This window comes from Penicillium verrucosum (genome assembly GCF_028828655.1).
Source record: "Penicillium verrucosum strain IBT 35672 chromosome Unknown utg000001l_segment0_segment0, whole genome shotgun sequence".
NCBI lineage: Eukaryota > Fungi > Ascomycota > Eurotiomycetes > Eurotiales > Aspergillaceae > Penicillium > Penicillium verrucosum.
Window position 1 is genome coordinate 11,733,921 of NW_026643210.1, and position 21,526 is coordinate 11,755,446.

General features: G+C 49.3%; 8 protein-coding genes across 8 annotated transcripts; 4 read left to right on the forward strand and 4 right to left on the reverse strand.

Annotated features, from left to right (window-relative positions):
• Positions 1-3: 3 nt before the first annotated feature.
• On the reverse strand, positions 4-1,882 carry N7516_004301 (crossover junction endonuclease MUS81; the record flags this gene model as incomplete). Its single annotated transcript, XM_057217021.1, has 3 exons — positions 4-1,511; positions 1,570-1,739; positions 1,791-1,882. The coding sequence occupies 3 exons, from the start codon at positions 1,880-1,882 to the stop codon at positions 4-6; spliced, it is 1,770 nt and encodes a 589-aa protein (XP_057078904.1).
• Positions 1,883-3,435: 1,553 nt separating this feature from the next.
• On the forward strand, positions 3,436-5,668 carry N7516_004302 (DUF3292 domain-containing protein; the record flags this gene model as incomplete). The annotated part of the gene is made up of 5 exons (XM_057217022.1): positions 3,436-3,696; positions 3,760-3,969; positions 4,026-4,537; positions 4,603-4,830; positions 4,882-5,668. 5 exons carry the CDS (start codon positions 3,436-3,438, stop codon positions 5,666-5,668), a joined length of 1,998 nt encoding a protein of 665 aa, XP_057078905.1.
• Positions 5,669-5,947: 279 nt separating this feature from the next.
• On the reverse strand, positions 5,948-6,441 carry N7516_004303 (uncharacterized protein; the record flags this gene model as incomplete). Its single annotated transcript, XM_057217023.1, has 2 exons — positions 5,948-5,962; positions 6,028-6,441. 2 exons carry the CDS (start codon positions 6,439-6,441, stop codon positions 5,948-5,950), a joined length of 429 nt encoding a protein of 142 aa, XP_057078906.1.
• A 294-nt stretch (positions 6,442-6,735) lies between these two features.
• N7516_004304 (SDR family oxidoreductase) lies at positions 6,736-7,686 on the reverse strand (the record flags this gene model as incomplete). The annotated part of the gene is made up of 1 exon (XM_057217024.1): positions 6,736-7,686. The coding sequence occupies one exon, from the start codon at positions 7,684-7,686 to the stop codon at positions 6,736-6,738; it is 951 nt and encodes a 316-aa protein (XP_057078907.1).
• Positions 7,687-8,420: 734 nt separating this feature from the next.
• Positions 8,421-10,579, forward strand: N7516_004305 (putative C6 transcription factor; the record flags this gene model as incomplete). The annotated part of the gene is made up of 4 exons (XM_057217025.1): positions 8,421-8,526; positions 8,581-8,713; positions 8,794-9,872; positions 9,939-10,579. The coding sequence occupies 4 exons, from the start codon at positions 8,421-8,423 to the stop codon at positions 10,577-10,579; spliced, it is 1,959 nt and encodes a 652-aa protein (XP_057078908.1).
• Positions 10,580-11,026: 447 nt separating this feature from the next.
• On the forward strand, positions 11,027-11,821 carry N7516_004306 (uncharacterized protein; the record flags this gene model as incomplete). Its single annotated transcript, XM_057217026.1, has 3 exons — positions 11,027-11,106; positions 11,313-11,482; positions 11,565-11,821. 3 exons carry the CDS (start codon positions 11,027-11,029, stop codon positions 11,819-11,821), a joined length of 507 nt encoding a protein of 168 aa, XP_057078909.1.
• A 619-nt stretch (positions 11,822-12,440) lies between these two features.
• N7516_004307 (ChAPs family protein) lies at positions 12,441-14,923 on the reverse strand (the record flags this gene model as incomplete). The annotated part of the gene is made up of 6 exons (XM_057217027.1): positions 12,441-12,608; positions 12,667-13,041; positions 13,101-14,379; positions 14,433-14,557; positions 14,637-14,766; positions 14,901-14,923. 6 exons carry the CDS (start codon positions 14,921-14,923, stop codon positions 12,441-12,443), a joined length of 2,100 nt encoding a protein of 699 aa, XP_057078910.1.
• A 367-nt stretch (positions 14,924-15,290) lies between these two features.
• On the forward strand, positions 15,291-21,381 carry hir3 (putative transcriptional corepressor of histone genes (Hir3); the record flags this gene model as incomplete). Its single annotated transcript, XM_057217028.1, has 6 exons — positions 15,291-19,546; positions 19,611-19,833; positions 19,885-20,040; positions 20,095-20,520; positions 20,564-21,065; positions 21,116-21,381. The coding sequence occupies 6 exons, from the start codon at positions 15,291-15,293 to the stop codon at positions 21,379-21,381; spliced, it is 5,829 nt and encodes a 1,942-aa protein (XP_057078911.1).
• Positions 21,382-21,526: the final 145 nt, after the last annotated feature.

A 21,526-nucleotide genomic window follows, 5' to 3' on the forward strand; every position in this document is an offset into this window, starting at 1 on the left:
TTCCTAATGCAAATTCACCTCTCCCCAAACCTCTGCAATGCGCTTGCTGAGATCTTTAGCAACTTTCTTCCGTCCTACAACTTCTGACATCCGAGTTGATATCATCGTCTCTCGCTCCTCAGGTTCTAGAGCCATGTAGGCATCCACCAAATGCCGCGGCGTTGGCCAGATCTGTTGGATCTCAAGGGCTTTTTCGCCCGTCACGCCACGGGTACACATAAGCATTTTCAAGTACACATCACGAAGAGTGAGAACGTCGGACTTGGAAGTGAGCGCGGAAAACGTCACGAATGAGACCCCGTACGTGATGGACGGGTCTTGAGAGCGGAGATTATCGAGGATTGTGAGGTAGGAGTCAGTGGAGAGACGACGGCCCGGGATGAGGCCAATTTTGGACACTGGGGACGGAGGAACCGTGTTACTGTTGATATTGCTATCAGTGTCTTGCACGGGGAGCGCATCTTCGACCCCGTACATCTTCCGCAGGAGCAGAGTCATGCGCGCTAGGTACCGGATTGACTCGTCCAAGTGTTTCGTCTTTTTGATAAAGTATTGATTAAGAACCTGTGTCGAGGCGATGGCCGACGCAACCATCTCCTGGTATTGTGCTGCACTTCCGCTAGTCGAGTCAGGATGCGTGACTGCGAACTCTTCGATTAGGTAGATGACGTTCTTGATGCCGGAGCGACGGAGTCGGAACTTTTGTTCGTGGAAGCGGCCGTCCTTAATAGACCCGATCAGATCGTCCAGACGCTTTCGTTCAACGATCCAGTCTAGCATGACTTCGTCGCCTTCTTCGCCGTGTGTCGTGAGGAAGGTTGGGTCATGGCATTTAGCCACCCACATCGCGTCGCCGACTTCCAGCGCCCGTACTTGCGGCGTGATTCCTTGTTTCATCAGTTCGCCAGAGATATAGTCGCGATCGGTGGAGGTGCGGACTTCTCGGGTGTCCAATACGAGCTGTATGGTGAAGCTCTTGGGTGGGAAGAAGATGGGCTCGATGTTGGCTATGTCCTGCTCGGACAAAATTTCCTGGGCGTCTGCCGATGGATCATCATTTTGCTGAAATGAGTCAAGTTCGGCTGTCAATGCTCCTTGCTGTGACTCAGTCGTTGCAGTGGTCTGTGAGCCAGACGTGGCGGTTTGAGAAGCGCCAGGTAATGTCCTTTGGAGACGTTTGGCTACCTCCCAGCCTTCTTCGGAAAGAAGATACTTCCGAAGTGGACGTCCATGTTCATAGACTAGATCCTTCTGGATGAGAGTTTTCATTGAATTCCATGCAGTGTAAAACTTGGTCGGGTCTGGGGGTGCCGTGAACGAACTGTCGCAGTACGGCTGGGCCACCTCGATCAGTTGGGCTTTAGTCATCCCCTGAGATGCATTCTCATCCTGGGTTCCCAAGCCCAAGATCAGTGCATATGGACCAGATCGTAATGTTGGTACATACGGCTTGGCTTTCCGAGGCTTCTTCGCCGGTTGGTCGACGCCGCCTTCAGATGTTCTTTTTCCACCTATATGACTCTAGTTGAGTGTCGGTTGGGTTGCCAGGGTGCAATTGATACCACAAACCTTTGTCAGGCGGTTCCGGCGTTGGAAGCCCATTTTCTTGACAGTGGGCCTTTAATTTATCGGTCAAGCGGTCACACAATTTGGGACCTAGTCCATTCAATTGCTGTGCTTGGGATGGATGTTGGAATTCTAACGGGCAGGCTTTCATTGACTCATAAGCCTTCTTGTATCTGCAGGATGTCAGATATAGTCTTCCCCGAAGGGCGCCAAGAGATACGTACACGGTCACGCCTTTGCTGTTTCGTTCTCGAGCTTGATCTAGCCATTCTTTGATCCACCCCAGAAGTAGGGGGTTTGCACACTCCTCGCTCATGGCGAGTCAATTGTCCGGTGACTAAATGGCAGATCAGTAGGGCGAATTTTCATCAAGGCGAGTCTCGCCGGTTGGACGCGAAGTGATGTTGCCTTTTTGGGAACGCGACTGGCACGTGCTACCCAGGGTGTATAGTTATTTTGGCCTGATTTTGGCCTGAATGGTGCCTGATGGGTACCGGATTTTAGACCGCTTTCAGATCTCTAACAATGTGTACAAAATACAGTGTACTATTGTAAACTCTTAGGCACGATATAAATGAAGCTTTTCGACCCATACAAAACAAGAGTCTTTTTATATATATTTTATATATTTTTTTAGATGTATATGAAGGCGGTAAAAAGCATAAGCAGGACTTCAGGCCAAATTAAGGGCACTGCGTGGGTACACGTGGTGATAAGAGATAGAAGAATATCTTTCGTAGAACTGCTCTTAACTTACATTCTACTTGGTTTGCGGACTTCCAACAGGCTCGATTTTTAGCTCGCATTTAGCTCGTTGTTTTTATGGTGGCAATTGGCAATTGGAATTGGGATTTGAAGATCCTTGACATGTGACAAAGCATGTGCCAGAGCAATGTGATAGATGGAGATCGTAGATCGTGACAGTTCCTTCCTATTTGGGCTCGTCACCTACTGCAGTTTCCCCGTTTCCCTTCCATATAAATACCCCCTCCCCCTCCCACTTTCTCCTTTTCTTCTTTCTTCCTTCTTCACCCCACTCCGGGTCCACATTGCACATCGTGGTTCCCGTTGAGTACCCTTCAATTTTTTGTCACCTTTGGTTCTGGCTTCAGGTCTCTATTCAACATATTGATGCTGTTGTCAAGTGATCGGTTTATCCTGATGACTCTGGCGGGTCTCTGTAGGCGGCCCTCGTCAGGCTGCGAATGGCACGAAGCATGTCTGGGAGGTAACAGGTGTAGGCTCCGGCTGAGGCACTCCTATGCACCGCTGCGGAAACAGACTGTACTGGCTTGGGTGCTCCCGTTGTCCGCCAGGAGCCGAACCAAAGGATCTTCAAACTAGGAAGGGGCTCTGTTCTCATCTCCTCCGACATTAATTTTTGGAACCTTTATACCAGAGATAGCTCTCTGTTGTCCGAAGATCTTTCTGAGGACATTTGTTTGCAAGGTTCCTTTTTATGGTTCCACTTCCTCTTATTAAGGTGGTTCATCCTCTCCCAGGTTTAATGGCACTTGGGCAGCTTTTGTAGTTAACCCAGCAATATAGTCAGGCCTATATTCCTTTTTTTTTTTTTACCAGTCCAACATATTTTTACTCTCACGTTATGTTTTACACAATCTCTACTAAAATAATCCAATTTGCTTCTTGAAATTGTTATTGTTGATTGCCATTGCCACCGTTACCCAGATTCGAAGGAAGATGACGTCGACAACTCGCTCAAACTACATGAGGTTTCAACAACCATGGATAGACGTTCTCTATCAAGCCTGTGAGATCTCAAAATAACAAAACAAGTTCCTCATAATAGTCTCCGACATTTTACACCAATCTCACACCCAGCTCAGGTCTGCAATAGACGAACGGACCATGTTATCTCCTTCGGTTGACGGTACTACGAATAAGACTGATAACAATCTTACTACAGATCCTGATATCCCAAAGGGACCAACTGAGAGCCATGTGCTGTCTCGGGTTGAACAGGACGAGAAAGGCTTCTCACAAAAAGCTGGCCAAACAGCAGAAATTACCAATATCGGATGGGGTGAATCTCCCGATGCCATCGCTCAGCCTTTAGTGGGCGGACTATCAAATGAGGATTTGTGGATGCTTATTCGACGATTTGACAAGGTATGTGACTTGAATCCCTCATGTACGAGAATTTGGAACTGACTTCCTCATTCTGCACTTCAGCAAGTCTATCGAGTCAAAGCAGTCCCAGATGCTCCCGTGCAGAAACTAGATCTCACGCGAAAAGACGACGATGAATTCTCGCCGGATAAACTGAGGGCTACACTTGAACGTTGCTACACAACCGTTATTGTCGGCTTAACCGATTGTATCAAACATATTGCTCGACTACGGTCTTGGAAAGAGCCGCGACGAACCGCTGCCTTTTGCACGGCATGTCTCCGTTCTAGAAATAGACCTTTGCTTGTACTGTTACTGATTTGATGTAGGTTTACGCCTTATCATGGCTTCTCGATCTACTTGTTCCAACTACCCTGGGCACCCTACTTACCCTAGTGGTCTACCCCCCATGTCGATCAGTCATGTTCCCTCCCGCTCCAATTCCTCTTGTCAGCAAAGATACGGGCGATATACAAAAGCCAAAGGCGGGAATCCTCGGATCTGATGATAGTATTACTGGGGCCCCCGAGAAATTAAAAGGCGAGGCAGCTGAACAAGAGGCCAGTAACCTTGTCGCAAGCGTTGCCTGTGTGGCCGTAGGAGGCGCAGTCGGAAAGCATGATCAAGGGGTCCCTGATGATACGCCCTTCGAAGACGATGTACCAGACGCGACGGATATGGTTTCTAATACTGCCGATGTGCAAAGCGCTGCCCATGGAAAGGTGCCGAAAGACTCCCGTGATCAAACACGACCACCTATGAAGGAGAGCGTGATGGACGCTGCGAATATTTCTATGCAAGTGGTAGGCGACATTGCAGATACCTATGAGAAGCTGGGAAAGTGAGTAAATGAATTGTGATTGTCTTTTCCACGGCTTGGAGTTAGATTAGATTAACTTTATCTAGTGCTCTGTCTGCAACGACCCCGTTTCCTCAACTGAGTCCTCGTCTGCGACTAGTGGCTGTGTTGGGCCCGGCATTCCTGGCCTCAATATTGACATCTTGCTATGTTTTCATGAAGCTCAGTACACTTTTAATCGGGCTCGCCTTCTTTGGAGACCCTGTCATCAGACGAGGGATTGTATATCTGAATCGCCGCCTTCCAAATTGGCGGGAGCTTGTTCAGCTGCAAAAGTATTTTTTCAAGCCGTGCATGTACTCACAATACTAACTAACTATCAACAGCTCCCTTCTGAAAGGTATCCCAACAAATGCTCAGCTCGCCGTTACTCTTCTCCGCATCGGCGAGGCTAATGGGTCACCACTTCCACCCCCTCCAACTTCAGAAGACCGAGTGCCCTCGCGGCCAGCGTCTTTGAACCAGGAGGAACCGACTCCAGATGCCACTGACGAGGAAAGTAAACAAGCTGCACAGGTCAATCCCGACGAGCATGCCCAGGAGGTCCAAGATCTGCCAGAAAAGAGCCACAAAAAGACATTGGGGTCTAGAATACTGGGCTTCTTTCGAGGAACTACAGCTAGTGGCGTTGAGAGCAAAAGAGGGATTGATCGCTTGCGAGCAGCAACCGGTTGCCACCATGCCAAGAATCGTGTCGGTGTCCTACGTGCTAGAGGGAAAAGGATAGCACCAAGTGGGCCTGTGACATTTGACGCTCGATGCAAAGGTAAGCGCGGCACTGTGATTATCGACTCAACCAAGGAGCCTCCACTGCTATATTTCACGACCGATACACCGCAGGAAGGAGACGCACAGTTAGAGAATCGCAAGAGTGGATCTGTTCTATTCAGCATGCCGGTGACTGATATCCAGGAAATGCGAAAGTTAGGTGGCATGGGATGGAAGGGGAAAATGGTTGTTGGTTGGGCTCTTGGTGGTAAGGAGGTGGTTGATGGTTTGCTCATCACTGGCAAAGAGCCAGGGCAGTCATATCAACTCACTGCTATGGGGACGAGGAACCAATTGTTCAATCGACTTATTGCCATAGACGGACAGGTTTGGGCGAGCTGTTGATTTGAATTCCAGGATGCGTGCTAAGAGAATCGCAGGTTTGGGAATGATCCCCCTAGGCTGATGTTCTGTTTTATGTGCCGGTGGTATATATACAGCCGGCTAAGTTCCATTAAACAATGATGTATAAAGATATATGAGACCATGGATATCATTACTGAACTCCTGAACTCCAAGAAACTTCGTAATTACAAATGCGATGCATGTCTTCCACGCTGTGATGCGATATGGCACGAATTTCACTCCTATAGCCGAGAATAGCAGGAAAAGGAGCACATAGGCCTAAAACATCCCATCCTATGCACAAGCACCAAGCCCATATTAGTAGATATAATTTCCTCCGTGGGACAACTATAACTCACATCTTCCAGCTCCGCCTCCAAGATAGTCTCGACCATTTTATCAATGGCTGCTGCACGCTCTTCTTTGGTCAAACAGCCGATCTTAACGAGCTCAGTCAGGGCATCTCCAACCCAGTTCTGGCAGTTCCAGTCTCGGTCGCTGTTGCTGTTGCGCACCGACGTGCAAGCACATGCAAAAATGATTTTCGCCTTCGTGACAAAGTCCGGCGCTGTACATACAGGAATCCAAGCTATCGGCTCCTCCGACATGGGGTTCTCGCTGTCTTTTTGGAATTTAAAGAAAGGATGTGCGCCGACAGCATGAAGCCAATCATATTGGCCGTCGGGGTAGAGGGCGTGTAGCGCTGTGTGTCGGTATTTGGAGAAGTCTACTGGCACGCCTTTGTACACGAGAAGGGAGATTTGTGTTGGCATTTTGGGATTTTATTATTGTGAGCGAGAGATTATAGAATATCTCACCCAAGTCGCTTTTCCGATGAGCAGTCCCAGAGTTGAAGGGAGGTGCGTTGTTTACAAGGAAAAGCGGGCTGCAGGTGGTGACTTGGGCCGACAAGTGTCTCAGCTGGCTAACTGTCCGGTTGTCTCTCTCTCTCACAGTCTCTCTATAAAATCCAACCATGCGTTCTTTGTCCTTCTTGTGCGTAAAATAACAAGAGGATTGAGAAAGACCAATAAATAATATTGAAGTTTTTGAAATCTATTTAATAATCATTGTGCCAACGACTGTCTATAATCCCGCACGGTTTGCTCAAAAGACTCGTCGCGTTTGAATCCCAATGAAATGGCTTGAGTGTTATCAAACTGCGTCGGCCATGACTTCAAAATTGGGATCAGCGCAGAGTCCTCCTTCTCTATAAGAAGGGCCAGTTTATCTGCACCGCCCACTGCTTCCAATGCATCCATCATGCCCTGAACCGTGACGCAGATTCCAGGCACATTAATCTGGCGAATGTGCGGGGGAACAGAGTCAGCAGGAAGACGGAGACTGAGAAGGAGATTTTCCACAAGGGTCTTGGGCGAGCATAGCCACGACTTGAACTGTCGGTCTTCAATGGGAATCACACATTTCTTGCCATCGAGGGGCTCCCGGATCATGCCGGAGAGGAATGACGAAGCTGCAGCAGTAGGCGCACCTGGTCGCACGGAGATGGTAGGGAACCGCAGGGTGAAGCCGGTAATGAACTTGCGGCGAGTGTATTCGTTAACCAGCGTTTCGCACACGATCTTCTCGGCGCCGTAGGAGGACTCTGGAGTTGGGATCACGCTGTCGGTCACAATCTCTGGCAACGGTTGGCCGTATACGGCTTGACTAGACGAATATATGACCCGCACTCCGGGACAGGTGTGTCGGAGCGCCTCGAGCAGGTTGCGGGTTGCATCGATGTTGACACTCATGCCTAGATCGAAGTTGGCTTCGGAGCCGGACGACATGATGCCATGGAAGGCATAGACGGCGTCTAAGGAAGAATCGACAATGTCCTTGGCTCCTGTCAAGAGATCGGCCTTGATCGCCGTTGCGGATTGGGGATAGCGAACACCGGCGGGAATCGGGGGTTGATGTATATCGGTCAATGTGACGCGATAGGCTGGGTCATTCAACAGTTCCTTCGCAAGCAATTGGCCGATGAAACCGGCAGCGCCAGTGATGAGGATATGCATTTTCTGGAGAATAGTGTAATACACAAGGAATAGCGAAGGGAATGGTATTTCAATATGTAAGTTATAGTTTCTCTCCGCATTCGCATCAAGTCCGAGGCGATCTTTAGGTGGTCCTCCGCACCGGACTTGGGCCGGCACAGCACAGTTCCCAAGTGGATCTGTTGTGGAACTGCTTTGCACGAATCGCCTTGGAGTTTTCGCCTTTCAGGGTCCTCTTTTGTTCCAGGATCTGAATTGAGGTCTCTTGAATTCTGGGGAATGCCTCGATTGTCCATGGCCCTGGTGGTACTGTGAGTGACCTGTCAGTTGAAGAAGATATAAAGACATAGGATTTACTGTTCTGTATTCATGGAGTATACAGAGTATACTCAATTCACATTTTATTAAAGTCGTAAGATTGAAAACACACAGCACTTCAATGTATAGAACAACGTCAAGTTGTGGATTTGAGGGGAAGTTGAGTCCGCGGGGGGGGTCCAAGTCTCACAACTTTTCTTTTCTCTTTCTTTTCTCTTGATCTCTTGGATATTAACTCTGTGTATGTATGCTCATTGGCCATAGCATCACTCTTGAAAAATATAATTGCAATTTATCTCTTTCTCGGCGTACTCGTGTTCTTCCTCGCTTTACTCCGACGCTTCTCCACTCCGAGGAAGACTTTGCCCCCTAACCCGCATGCCCGGAGTATCACCGACTCTTCCCACACCATTCAACTAGAGACTAGCCATCACATCATGAATACCACTGCTCCACTGAAGCGGTCCCCTGATGATGCTGGGCTGGACTCACCCCAAGAGAACAAGGCACGTTCTACCCCCAAAATCTCCAAAGCTCGTGCATGTGAGTCTTCCCCACATCATCTCCCATACCACCCCCCCAATTAACGGGGAGCAGGCGCAGAATGCAAGCGTCATAAGATTCGCTGCGAGTTTCGGGCAGGAGAAACAACTTGTACAAAATGTACTCGTAGTGGTATAAAGTGCGTCGTAAACGACTTTTCACAGAAATTCGTTGATGATGATGGGATGTACGTGTGACCCCCCGCCTCGGCCGTTGGTGAATATTGGAGCCATCAGGGGTTACGCTAATCTAATAGCTTTGGTATAGATGGAAATCACAGGCAAATGCGACTATGCACCAGCTGCAGGCAGCTGTTTCGCATCTATTACGACAAGGCGGACTGCCTGAGCTCTCAACCTATCCTCCTGGGGACACTTTCAATGGTCCCAGTCCTGCCGAGTCGTATAATGGCCACCATCCGTCCGTCGATCGGTCGCAGACACAAACCAGCCACCAGGAGGGATTGCGAGTCGTGATGGATGTTACCCGGGAGCCGTCGCCGGAGCAGGATCTCCAAGACCCAGATTTGGTCCCTGCTCCTATGCGCAGTCTATACGAGGTCACTAAATTACGGAACCTAAGAAACAATCATGTCGAGGCACCGAAACAGACGTTGCTAGAGGAGGATTTTATATCGCGACGACTGATATCTCTCCATGAAGCAGAGGAATTATTCGCGTACTTCAGTCGCACTATGAACCAGCTACTGTGGGGTGGAATAATTCTTGTACACCGCGATTTAACGTCCGTCCGCCGCGCATCGACGCTTCTTTCTGCCGCGGTCTTGACTGTCGCGGCACTCCATATCCCGAACCGCACCGAAACCTTGAACCGGTGCTACAGCGAGTATGTATCACTCGTGTCCAACATGGCCCTCACACGGGCGCACACTCTGGATGATATCCGAGGCCTCTGCGTGGGGGCATTCTGGCTATCAGAATTGAGTTGGAAGTTGTCCGGGCATGCGGTACGAATCGCGACCGAGATGGGCCTCCATCAAAGTTATCAGCGCCTGACTCGTGGACACACGGATCAATATGAACGCGCCCAGCTCTGGTACCTGCTTTACGTGTGTGACCACCACTTCAGTATTGCTTATGGGCGACCACCTGTCATCCACGAGGATGTGGTGATTCGTAATTATGAGACCTTCCTCGCGCTGCCGATGGTCGTCCCCGGCGACATTCGACTTTTAGCTCAAGTTGCTCTCTTTATGATTTTGACCGAGGCATATCGAATGTTTGGTAGTGATACTGAACAAGCATTGACCGAGGAGGATTTTGGACAGTTGCGCGTATACAATGTCGCAGTAGACCAATGGCGACTTCTCTGGCAGCCTCGATCTGGTGAGTGATTTGTCAATCTAAGTCTCCGCAACTCTCGGTTCTAACATAACTTGGAACGCATTACAGCCGATAGCGCATACGTGCGAACTTATCCATCCAAAGGGGTTGTTCTGCACTACCATTTTGCAAAGTTCCAGTTGAATTCGCTTTCTCTTCGTGCGCTTTCACCATCCAATACACCTGTCTTCTCTATGGACCGTAAGGAATCGGCCAACATCGCAATTTCCTCGGCGATGGCATGTCTCAATATGGTTCTCGAGGAGCCTGATATTCGAGACGCGATCGTCGGTGTTCCGATCTTTACGCACACTATGGTTACATTCTCCGCTGTTTTCTTACTCAAGGTCGCAATCAATTGGAACACCGCGTACCTTAGCATCAACTCTCGCCAAGTGCGACGGATAGTTGAGCGTGTGATTGAATTGATGAATTGTGTCTCTGCAGGCGAGCGACATCTTACTCGGCATATCGCACGTGGATTAGGCAAGATGCTCGAGCGATTTGACTCTTGGGAGGCTGCTTGGCAATTCCAAGGAAACAATGATACCACAACGGAAGGTCGCGAGGTCCCTGGAGGAGCCAACGCCATGGCACAGGGATTCCCTCCGCCAGATCTGATCTATGGTATGGTTGGCACATACGGATTTGGTCTTGACGAGAATCTGCTAGATCCAAGTATGGCAGATTTTGAGTTTTTAACTCAATGACATGACCATAAAGATCCCACAAGACCTATAAGAAAGACATGAATTGACCTAAACCTGGAATATCAAGGATACCATACCAGATATCAATAGCGGAAACATTTTGAATACCATGATGGACATGGAATGTAAACGAGAATTGGCGACACGCACCCTTGAGGTATAGACCACGCACCCAGACTCCACTCGGGGGGTGTAAGCTATCACCCGTGGACCTCAACCCTAAAGTCTTGTCACTCCCATGTCGTCACCGTCACCTCCCGCTTATGCCCTTGGGGGTTTCCCCCTTCCCTCTCCTTAGAGCGTCTAATTTCCTCTATAATTCCCGTCCTCCCCCTAGACTCGGGACTTTTGCCAATCCAGAACCTTCTCTCTCTCTCTTTCCCATAAATTAACCCTTCCCTTCCCTCTACACTTAGATAATTCTCACCAACCCCTTAATTCTTCACTATGACTACCCGCAAGAGAAAGCAAGAGGCCGAGGAGGAGCTCCAGGCCCTTCCTAGCGATGTGAGCGAAGAGGAAGAAGAGTGAGTTGTGCCATCTTATTATCAAATATCCCTTCCATCCCATTCATGCGCCAATGCCCTGCGCATCATCCCACTGCAATTTGACGGCTATCCTAACTGCGCATCCCACCTTGATACCATCTCAAAGCTGCTGTGGATTGAAACATACCGCGCGAAACCCTTCAAATACAATCTGCCTTTGCTAACCCGATCGCGAGGTGAATTAGATATGAAGACTCCGAGCCTGAAGTAGAGCAAGGAAGCGACGAGGGCGAACAGGAAGAGGTTGAGGGAGAGTCTGAGTCTGATGAAGACGAGGAAGGACAAGAAGCAGAAGCCAAACCCGAAGCCAAACCTGAAGCCAAAGACGAAGCCAAAGCCAAAGACGAAGACGAAGGTATGTTTTAACCCTTGGCCTTTATGGATCTCCTCTTCATTCCCAACCTTCACACACGCTAACACACGTTACCCCTCTCCAGGCGCCCCGGCAGCCAAGAAGCAGAAGACTGCACCCGTTGTTGTCGATGACGACGAGGCCGAGAACGGCGCAGAGGGCGAAGAAGGCGAGGAGGGCGAAGAAGACGAAGAGGTCGATGAGGGAGAAGACGTGGAAGAGAGTTCCCCTGATGCCGCTGCCGATAATGGACCTTCTGCCGCTGCTGCTAAGGACAAGGGCGGTGCTGTCCCTAAGGAGTCAGATCTGCCTGAGATTGAGGCTGCTGAGGAAGAGAAGTGATTTTGCTATCGAGGATTTGGTTCCGTCGAGGCAAGAATTTCACATCGAACTAAAATGAAATTCGCTTGGGGTCATTCGATGGCTTTGCTGTGATAAATCCTGTATTCAATCAGAGTGGTTATGAATGTAGATGTAGTGCTGTGGTTTGGAACTTTGGAAGTAAGCTCTGATCTATATAACTAGATCCAGGGGACATCAAGCTAGTTCATGGAAGTAGCCAATCCTCGGTGTATTCTGGGGGACTTGGAGATGACGTGCATAGAAATCACCGTTGAAGCGCATTTACTGGCTGAATCCTCTTATGTTCCTCTCCACTCCAGTGGGTTCCGATACGCCAAAATGGATACAAACCCCCCAAACTACTACAGTGGTTAGTCCGGATGAGATTCACCTATTTGAATGAGGCACACGACCAGATACGGAACATAGAAAAGAAAATATATATACCATCTAAGAAAACTGCCTAATGATCAGACTAAGAGGAAGTGAAAATAAAAGAGATGTCATGAATCAAGGATGGTCATTAGCCCTGCATGCGCCCCGCTTTCTATCTTGATATCCAGGGCCAGGCATAAAACTGCCTTCTAGCTCAGTTTGCGTCTGGTTGTCTCCAACATATTTAAGTGTCGCTACCACTGCTGCGGAAGGTAGCACATAGTTGACAGTACTGGTGTGTGAGGTCGAGGACGGCTTGAGGCAAGTTGGTCGCTTGGACAATGCTGCGGACTTTAACAGCACCCTCGTCCTCAATGAGCTTGCGAACTAGGAACAAAAGCTCGGGGGAGAACTGATAGTTTATTAGTTATAGTGGTCAAAGCGATATTAGCCAGGGGAAAGGAGCATACTTCGGAGTACCAACGATATTGCCATGCGATGAGGCGGATCAACGCGCCAAGCATGCCTCTGGTGTCATTTCGTTGTTCGTACAATTTCAACACTCCACGCATAGCCTTGGGGGAGAATCGAGTGGCTAGACAGCTCTGGTATGCCTCAATGCTTTCGTCGAAATGGTGTAGTCGCTGCGCAAGCTCACCAAGGATTTCCCACTCCGTAGCAGATTTCTTGTATTCCATGGCTTGTTGACGGAACTGGGCCATTTCGGTCCGCCAAATGGTGTAGATACGCAGATCCTCGTAAAGTACCATAAACAAGTTATCTAGCCATCTTTCACAAAGTCGCTTGTTTCGGAATTGGGTATATGCGGCGTGAGATGGGTCAGGCTGTGACATAAACAGTTAGCATATGTAACAAAAAAATACCTGATGGGTGTGTAACATACATCTTCCTTGCCAGACTTGACAACTTCGGATGCCACTGTTTGCTCCGGTCGCTCGAGGGGGCTTTCAGCGTGGCTGTCTCCCACATCTCCATTGGTAATTTCTTCCGAAGACGGCTCGGTCGCGTCAGGGTCAGCCACAGAGCCAGATTCATCTTCGTTGCTGGGGCTATTGCCATTTGTCTCCGCCCCTGAGGATGTAGCGGGTTTAGGAACGTGCTGCCGCTCAACGCGGTATTCTTCTTCCATCACGAAAACCTGGCTACGAGCCTTGAGTAGCTGGTCCCATCCAATGGCAGCAGCGATTTTGGTCAGAAGATTGTAGGCCTTTAAGAAAGTACCTTGGTAACTAGCAGCATGGATTTTCCGAAGCGAAGGGTGAACATAGTCGTGCGGGTCTCCCTGCTTTGGCTGGCCTTCGTCGATTTCATCGAGAATACTTTCAGCAAGAATTGGGAGCATGATGCGTGACGGTTGTGGCATGCGAGGGGTATCCTTGTCTTGATAGGTGAACATGGGGCAAGAGTTGAGAGTCAGAAGCGCCAAATCCCAGCGTTCCATACTGACATATACCTCTGCCAGGCGAGCCCATGTACTGAATTCGCTGGGAGCTGCAGTAACTGCACGCTTAGCGCACTCAAGTGCCATCTCGCTTTCGCCTTTGCTTTGACAGAAAGTAGCCTGGCAATCGAGTAGAGCATAGTCCATCGGAACATCTTGTAAAGCGTCATACATGAGGCGTACCGCTTGTACCTCCTCGTCTGCCATAATTTGCACACGAGCCAGGAGGGACGAAACCTCAACATCCTTTGTGCGGAGCTTCTCGAATAAGTTGATTCCGGAGGTATAGCGGCCAGTCGTATGGATGTATTTGAGGATTCCGGATGTGAGGTGGTTGCTCACAGTGTTAGGGACTTGGGTTTCGGGGTCAGAGCTCAGTTGGCGTCCTAAAGTGTTGTTAGTCAGGGACACAACAGGCCAATTGGTTTGAGATCCATACCCAAGAAAAAAAAGCTTCTCGGCAGCATCCAGGAATTTGTGCTCCATCTCCGTGTTTGTCACGGGGTTGAATCGTCTGACTCCAACAATCCTCTTGACCGAATCTCCACTTCCATCGTCCGCATAAAGGTAAGCCCTCAGAACGGCGCAAAGGAAGGTCTCAAGCCAAAGAGCCTCAGTGGCAACCCGCTTGTCACCCCGTTCATCAATGCAGTAGCTCTCCAAACTTCCGGGAATTTTAACTTCGACGCGCATATCGAGATGGGAGAATGCATTGTAGCAACTGTATAGATATCAGCATGTGAACCAAACACCGTACAGTGATCAGATTCTAACCAGTAGATCCCCGACACCACTTTATGCGTCTTGTCGAGGGGAGAGAATGTGAGGGTATTAACATAGGCGGCTAGGCTAGCGGACGAGGAAGCATCGATTCCGGTGACATGATGATAAACTCCGGTCTGCAATAGATAGAAAATCAATCAATTGTTCACACAGTATATAATATCATGGGAGGAAAGTTGGTATCTTATATCTTACCTGGCGAGTCGAATTGGCCTTGGGCTGCTTGACCAAATAGACTAGGTCTGGAGGACCTAGTTCTCGCAAGCTCTGCAAGGACTCCGTTCGCGCATCGACCGCAACATAGATATCCTCCTCCTCGTGAATCCTAAATAATGCTCTTAAAGTCAGTCACAACTCCTGTAATTTTCGTCGTGGCAATTCTTGACAATCTCGAACAATTGGCCATGCATACGCAACCCGCAACCCGGGGAACACGTAAACGGGGATAGGAGCACATACTCAGGGACAGCGGGCGCGACCATGGCGCCTGCACAAGCGCGGTGGAATCAAAGATGAGGGTATTTCAATTAATGAATTCTGCGTGAATCGTAAGACGTTTCAGGGGTTGCGCTGAGGGGAAAGTGAAGAGCGATCTAAGAATACTCCAACTGTTAGTAACTACTGCCCCCAGAAAAGGGCCCAAGGCCACAAGGCACCCAGGCATCAAGGCATCAAGGCACCAAGCACTTTCCCCGATTAGTACAAACGCGTGATAACGTGTGTCTGCCCGCGATAACCAATTGATTTGCTCATTATTGTTGCCCGCATCTAGGGTCTCGGTTGCCCGATGCTGACGCTTGATTTCTCTTTCCCATCTGATATTCGAGGGACCCACGTGTAGCTCACACCATGTCGAGCTGGGTCGCATTGAATGTTGAGCCCGATGAGGCTGTCGAAGAGGAAGTTGACGACACCAAGGAGCTTCAGATCGAGGAAGCTTTGAAGCTTTATCACAGTGCCTTGAAGCTACATTCACAGGGGTCAGAGCACTATTCGCAGGCTGCAGAAGCCTATGAAGCCCTCCTCAATTCGGAGATCTTCAAATACCCAGAGTCTATCTCCGATTTCAAAAGGGGTGCATTCGACGATACGCACGATGAAATTGCTACAGAATCAATCGCCGAGTTCAACGTGAACGACTCTACCTCTAGTCTATTCCAAACGCTCTATCTGTCCTATAAGAACCACGGCAAGTTTGTCCTTGATTCAGTACAAGACTCCATACGAACAGCGCCACAGACCCCCGAGTCCGAGCAGGAAACACAAAGGAAGTTGACCGAGGCTTCGAGAAAAGCTTTGGGATCTTTCGGGGATGCTTTGGAACGTGACGACTCAGATCTCAACCTCTGGAGGCAAAGCGCAAGACTCAGCAGTTCCTTAAACAGCTACCGCTTGTCTCGCTATTGCTTGGAAAGTGTGCTAGCGGACGATGACAACCGCTTGGAACTACGGCCGGAACAACTTGGACTAGAGGAGGTATTTGCGGAGCAGCGCCTGCGGAGCACGCTGCAGTCGCTCTTTGACAAGTTATCTGCCTCGCAAATCCCAGCCCAGAGGCCAAAGAAAGCTTTATTGAAGTACCTCAAACAGCACGAGGATCCATATCCGAACCTGCCCGCCCTTCCCGCCGATTTACGCCACCTAAATCCGTCGAATGGTCCTCTTGCCCTGCACACTTCCCGTCGAGAGATAAGCCCTACTGACCCAACCTGGGAGTCAGTTGGCAAGGCGCTTCTCCAATTACTTGACGATGAAGATCATGATACGCTCGCTGATTTTCCCACCCGGTCTATCGGCATTATCTTACCTGCCAGAAGCTCCCAAGCTCCAACTACGCCGATCGCAAATGCAGAGGACACGGAAATGAACGTAGATACCGAGGGGCACGGAAACAAGGGTGATAGTGAGGTTGCCGACGTGATGCTTGAAACAACTGAAAATGATGGCAAGCCTGAGCGAAGTCCACCTCAGCGAACGAAAGAGCCCTCTGAGCCAGGTGAGGAACAATCATCCATCGATCAAAGTGCTGAAAAGCAGTTGATGGAGTCGTTGGAAAATCAATCGACGCGGCCACAAGACAAACAGGCCGAACAAGATGGGACTCATGTAGAAGAAGTTGACACGAACTCTGCAGTGGACATTCGCAAAAGATCGTCTGCATCAGCTGCGAACGAAGAATCGGAGGGCGGCCGGATGAAAAGCAGACGGACCCGAGCCCGAGAGTCAAATGCTGACGCCCTGGCACTACCCGACGAAGTTGCATTCGATCAAGACAAGTACTACGAAGACCGTCTTGAAGTTTTTGTCAATGCCGATGATTGGATGTTCAGTACCGTTGATTCTCTCTTCTCGAAAGTCGGCATCGATGCACTTGGTAGCATTGAAGCTCTGAGAGGAAAGTGTTCTGGGAATGACACAATCGATACACCTCAAGATCTGGAGACACGATTGTTTCAGGATTTCCGAGGTCTCATCAAGACATGGGATGACGAAAAGTCTCGATTGATGCAGCAGAAAGACGATTTATCTCCGCTGAAGGACATTAGTGGCACGAGCAAGTCAGGGTTGGCTGTATTCCTTGAGCACTCAAGAAAAGGTGCCCGGAAGCCAGTTGTTGAAGAAGAGCTTCCGTCTGGGGAACAACTTTATAATTTTTCTAATGCCATCAACTCTGACTGGCTACATCCCCATGAAACTTCGTTCGAATGGCTAAAGTGCCTTCTCATGCCGGATTTCGGCCAGGTGTCTTCAAACTGGTCGACAGCAAAGTCAACTTACGCTAGTTTTCTGTGGCGAAAGGACCTGAAGAAGACAGTGGTAGAACTTTTGGTTCGGGAAGATGAATTTACCTACCAGATGTGCAGCGAACTGATCGCCGATCTCGAAGCTCGAATTCTTAGCTCAAACAATGGAGCTCCATTTGAATATAAGGCCAAAGACTTCTTCGAACTTGAGATGATACAGACCATCTACGAACTTCATTTGGATGTTTTTGCTTCAGTTGAGAGTCTTGGAAGTGAAACAGACCAGGGGACAAGACTCGCGCAGCGTGATCGGCTGGCTCGCTGGGGTATGCTAGCCCGATCATCCATAGATCATTTTGTCAACCACAGCCCATCTGGCGAATCTCAATCAAACCTCACTCTACGCCATTTGTGGGCGTCGGCATTCCATATCAGTCTTGCCGGGGACGCACAACGAGAACATATCCTGCTCTGCCTTCAAGACCTGAAGCAAATACTTCAGACCCTCGGCAACCCAAGTGTCAACCTCATAAACAACACTACTATGTCAGAAATGTCCGCTGCTGTGATCGACCAGGAGGTCTTGAAGCTCAAGTGCATGGACTTTTTCGCCAAGGTATTCAACTCAGATTCCGAGGATCCCGTGACTCTTATCGAAGCAATAGAGCCAATTCTTGAACCCTCATCGATTGAGTATGCTGCTGAAATGCCAACGGAGAATGACATGAATCACCCTACCTCCCATCTTGGTGAAATGGCTGCCTTCCTCGATAGAGGAGATGCTACATTGCGACTATTCCTCTGGCGCCGACTCCAGGAGGCGTACCAAGCCATTGACTATCCACCTAAAGTTGTCTCTTGCTATTTACGGAGCATTGAAGTGGTAATGGCAGAACTCGAGGCAGCGAAACACAACGAAGAAACAAGCCAACATCGTCAAGTAGCTCTGTTGGGCTGGCTCAAAACCCTCGATGGCATTGTGGCCAAAGCATTACTGCTCATTCTTGAAGAGCCGGAACAAACATTTGACTGTTTTGACATGGAGCATTTACACACCTCAATGTCTGCTATAGCCCGCCTTGTGAGGCTTTTGCACAGCTTTATCCTTTATGAGGACTCAGTGCGAGTAGGCCAGATTTCTGGTCGCGACTTCCGAGGCTCGTTGGCGAAATCGCTAGAAAACATGAAAGAAAGAATGCGAGAGCTATATGTTCGCTGTTGGATCTTACAGTACACCCTCTTCATGGAAGCGATTGCCCAGAACAAGGAGCTTTTCGATGATCCGTTTGAAGACCGCATTCATTTCCTTCGTTCCGTCCATAATGCATTGGGCGTTCGATCGATGTGCAGATATTCGCAAAAGAAGTTCTTGAAGCTTCTGAAAGCGGAGTTCTTTGGGCTGGAAACCAAGGGCGATTATGAATTTGATGTGTGTCAATTACTTCTCGATCTCCACGGTATCAAATTTTCTGCATTCGATGGGACTGTGGATCATGGATGTCCTCCCGAGAAATTGGATCGCCCTACAGCCATCATGATGATCGACTTTGTTCTGCAACAGGCGAACAAGATGAATATGAAGGACTTATCCAGGTCCGAGTTGAAGACTACGATTGAGAAGATGCAGCAAGCCATTGGCCCCGCTAAGGCTTCTTCACAAACACCTCAGTTGACTTTCAACCGTCGCCTTGTGAATGCATATCTCAAAGCCCCACTCAACCCATCTAATTTACTCCGTGCTGTTCAGGGCATTACAGAGCTTTCGACAACCATAGTTCCGACTGAGAATGCGAAGATCGCTTCGAAGGGGTGGTTTTTCCTTCTCGGCCATGCCGCACTCACCAAGTTCCGTTCCCAGAAGCGTCTCAGCCCTGGTTCAACAAGCGAGCTTGATGACGCCATCGGGTTCTTTAGGCAAGACTTGGATCATGGAACAGGGAGATGGGAAAGCTGGTATAGGCTCGCCCAAACCTATGACTCAAAGCTTGATGAAGACATTACATGGACAGCTGATAAGATCAATAACAACCGGTCGGATTTGGCAGCACTGCAGCGAAATGCTATTCATTGCTATGCCATGGCTGTTTCAACAGCAATGAGGACTGCAGAGCCAACGGCAGAGACCAGAGATGTGATGTCAGATCTTTATTCAGACTTTGGTATCCGCCTGTACTCATCCTCTCGCGAGCCGCTATCCATGGGAGCCTTCAGTGTTGCGGACTTCCCCCGTCATTTCAGCAGCGAGGAGAGCCAGCAAATGTACAAGGGAACGCCTTTTAAGGAGATGTCGGCTTACTCAACATGGAATTTTGCCAGCAACCTTCTCAAACGGGCAGCTGTCGACAAGTCTAAGCGATGGATGTAAGTAGTTCCAATGGGACTTGGCAGAATTGGAACATTTGAAATAGTACTAACACATTAATAGGACTCACTACACGCTTGGCAAGTGTCTTTGGAAAATGTTTACCAGTGATGATTCTTTGAGAACGACTTCCAAAAAAGTCGAAATGCAAGAGGTGATAAATGCTGTTCTTGATGCTATTGCTGCACTTCCGCAGCGAAGAGACTCACGCTCTGATCCGATATTTGAACCACATTTTAAACTCTTCTCTTTTGTACACAAACTTGTTCTTCAAGGACATATGACGGTAAGTTTTATTGCTTCTGATATGAAGAACTCCTGCTGATAACAACGTCAGACTACCGAAGGAAGCAAGACCCTCCTTGCAACTCCGTGGGCCCGTAAGATCGAGCCTCCTGAGAATATGGAGGGATGGAACCAATACATACTCGAAGTCCTTCGGAAGTACAAGAGCGCTGACAAGTCCAACTGGCATCATCGCATGGGTGTAAAGGTATATAAGCCGCAGCTTGATTTTCTTTTTGTTCATATTGCTTACAACCCCTAGGCTGCGCATATCATTTACGATGGCCAGCAAAACGCAGCCGCTGCGATTGCTGCCAAGCAGGAACTTTCCCAAATATTCACCAAAACACTTACGATCCAAGTCTGGCGGCCAGAATTTGAACGCCCCGGTCGACATTTCGTTTACACGACCCGCTACGTGTACTTCTTTGTTGGCCTGCTTGACCAACTCGACGATCGCGCAAGCTTAGATCAACTTTTGCGCCGTGTGAGAAAGAAGCAAGGCGATTTCTTCAACCACACCAAGTTGTGGGAAGATATTTGCCTAACTTATGCAAAGATGATCCGCCGTGCAGCCAAGATCAGCGAGGGTCATGAGGAAAGCGTATTCAAACCAATCGGGTGGGAAGAGTTCTCTACCAAGACAGCTCGCTTAGAAAGCCTACCTCACCTAGGACCAGAGAGCCAGGTCATCCTAGAACTACTTCGAGATGCCCTGGAGGTGAAAAAAGCTCAACAACAACCTCATGAAAATCACCATGTTTGAAGACCTGATCGCCGACCTGTACGCCCAACTCTACGATATCAACACACCCCACCTGGTCGAACAAGCAACCGAAGAAAATAAAGAAAAAATGAAAGTCGACAACCTCATGGCTGGTGAAGTCCCTCCTGAGGCCTCAACCCCTCCAACAGCTGTCCCAGCATCTGATATCCCAGCACCCCGCGGCCGAACAAAGGGCATCGCCCGCCGCGACATCCAGAAACGCGCGGACACAATCGTGAACACGAAGCTGGCTCCTCGGGCTGTGACGAGTAAAATCACCGCCGCGGGCGAGGCGGAGCCACCTGCGACTCCGCAGGGCGTTGGGTCTACTACTGCGGGGACGAGTTCTGCACCTCGTGGTTCAGGCAAGCAGGTTCCTGCCACTGGTGATGGCTCGGCTGAGCAGAGAGATGAGCATGATACTGCTGACGAGACTGAGCTGAGCGAGAACGAGGACACGAAGCTTGGTGACGAGGGGACCTCGGCGCTTTTCCCTCATGTTACTGATGCAGAGGAGGGGGGACTGGGGATGAAGGTGCGGATGATGGTGAGGATGATGAGGGCGGTCATGAGAATGAAGGCGAAGAAGGGGAGGGTGATGGTGATCATGGGGGGACTGAGGGCGAGGGAGATGACGATGAGGAGATGCATGATGAGGAAACAAAGTTGGAGGAAGAAGACAAAGAGGAGAAGGACATTCCCACTGCCGACCAGTCTCCAAATGATACTGAGACTGAGCATGTCGCTGACAAGCGAGATGCCATGGAGATTACGTCCTCTTGAGTCCTGGGGAATCCGCTATACATCCAAAGAGGGGGTTTGCTTTCTTTTTTTCTTTTCAGTTTATGGAGCACATGGGGTGTTCTTCCAAAACAGGATCTTTCTAAACTACGGGATGGCGTTGAGAGACAGGTGGCTTGAATGGCTT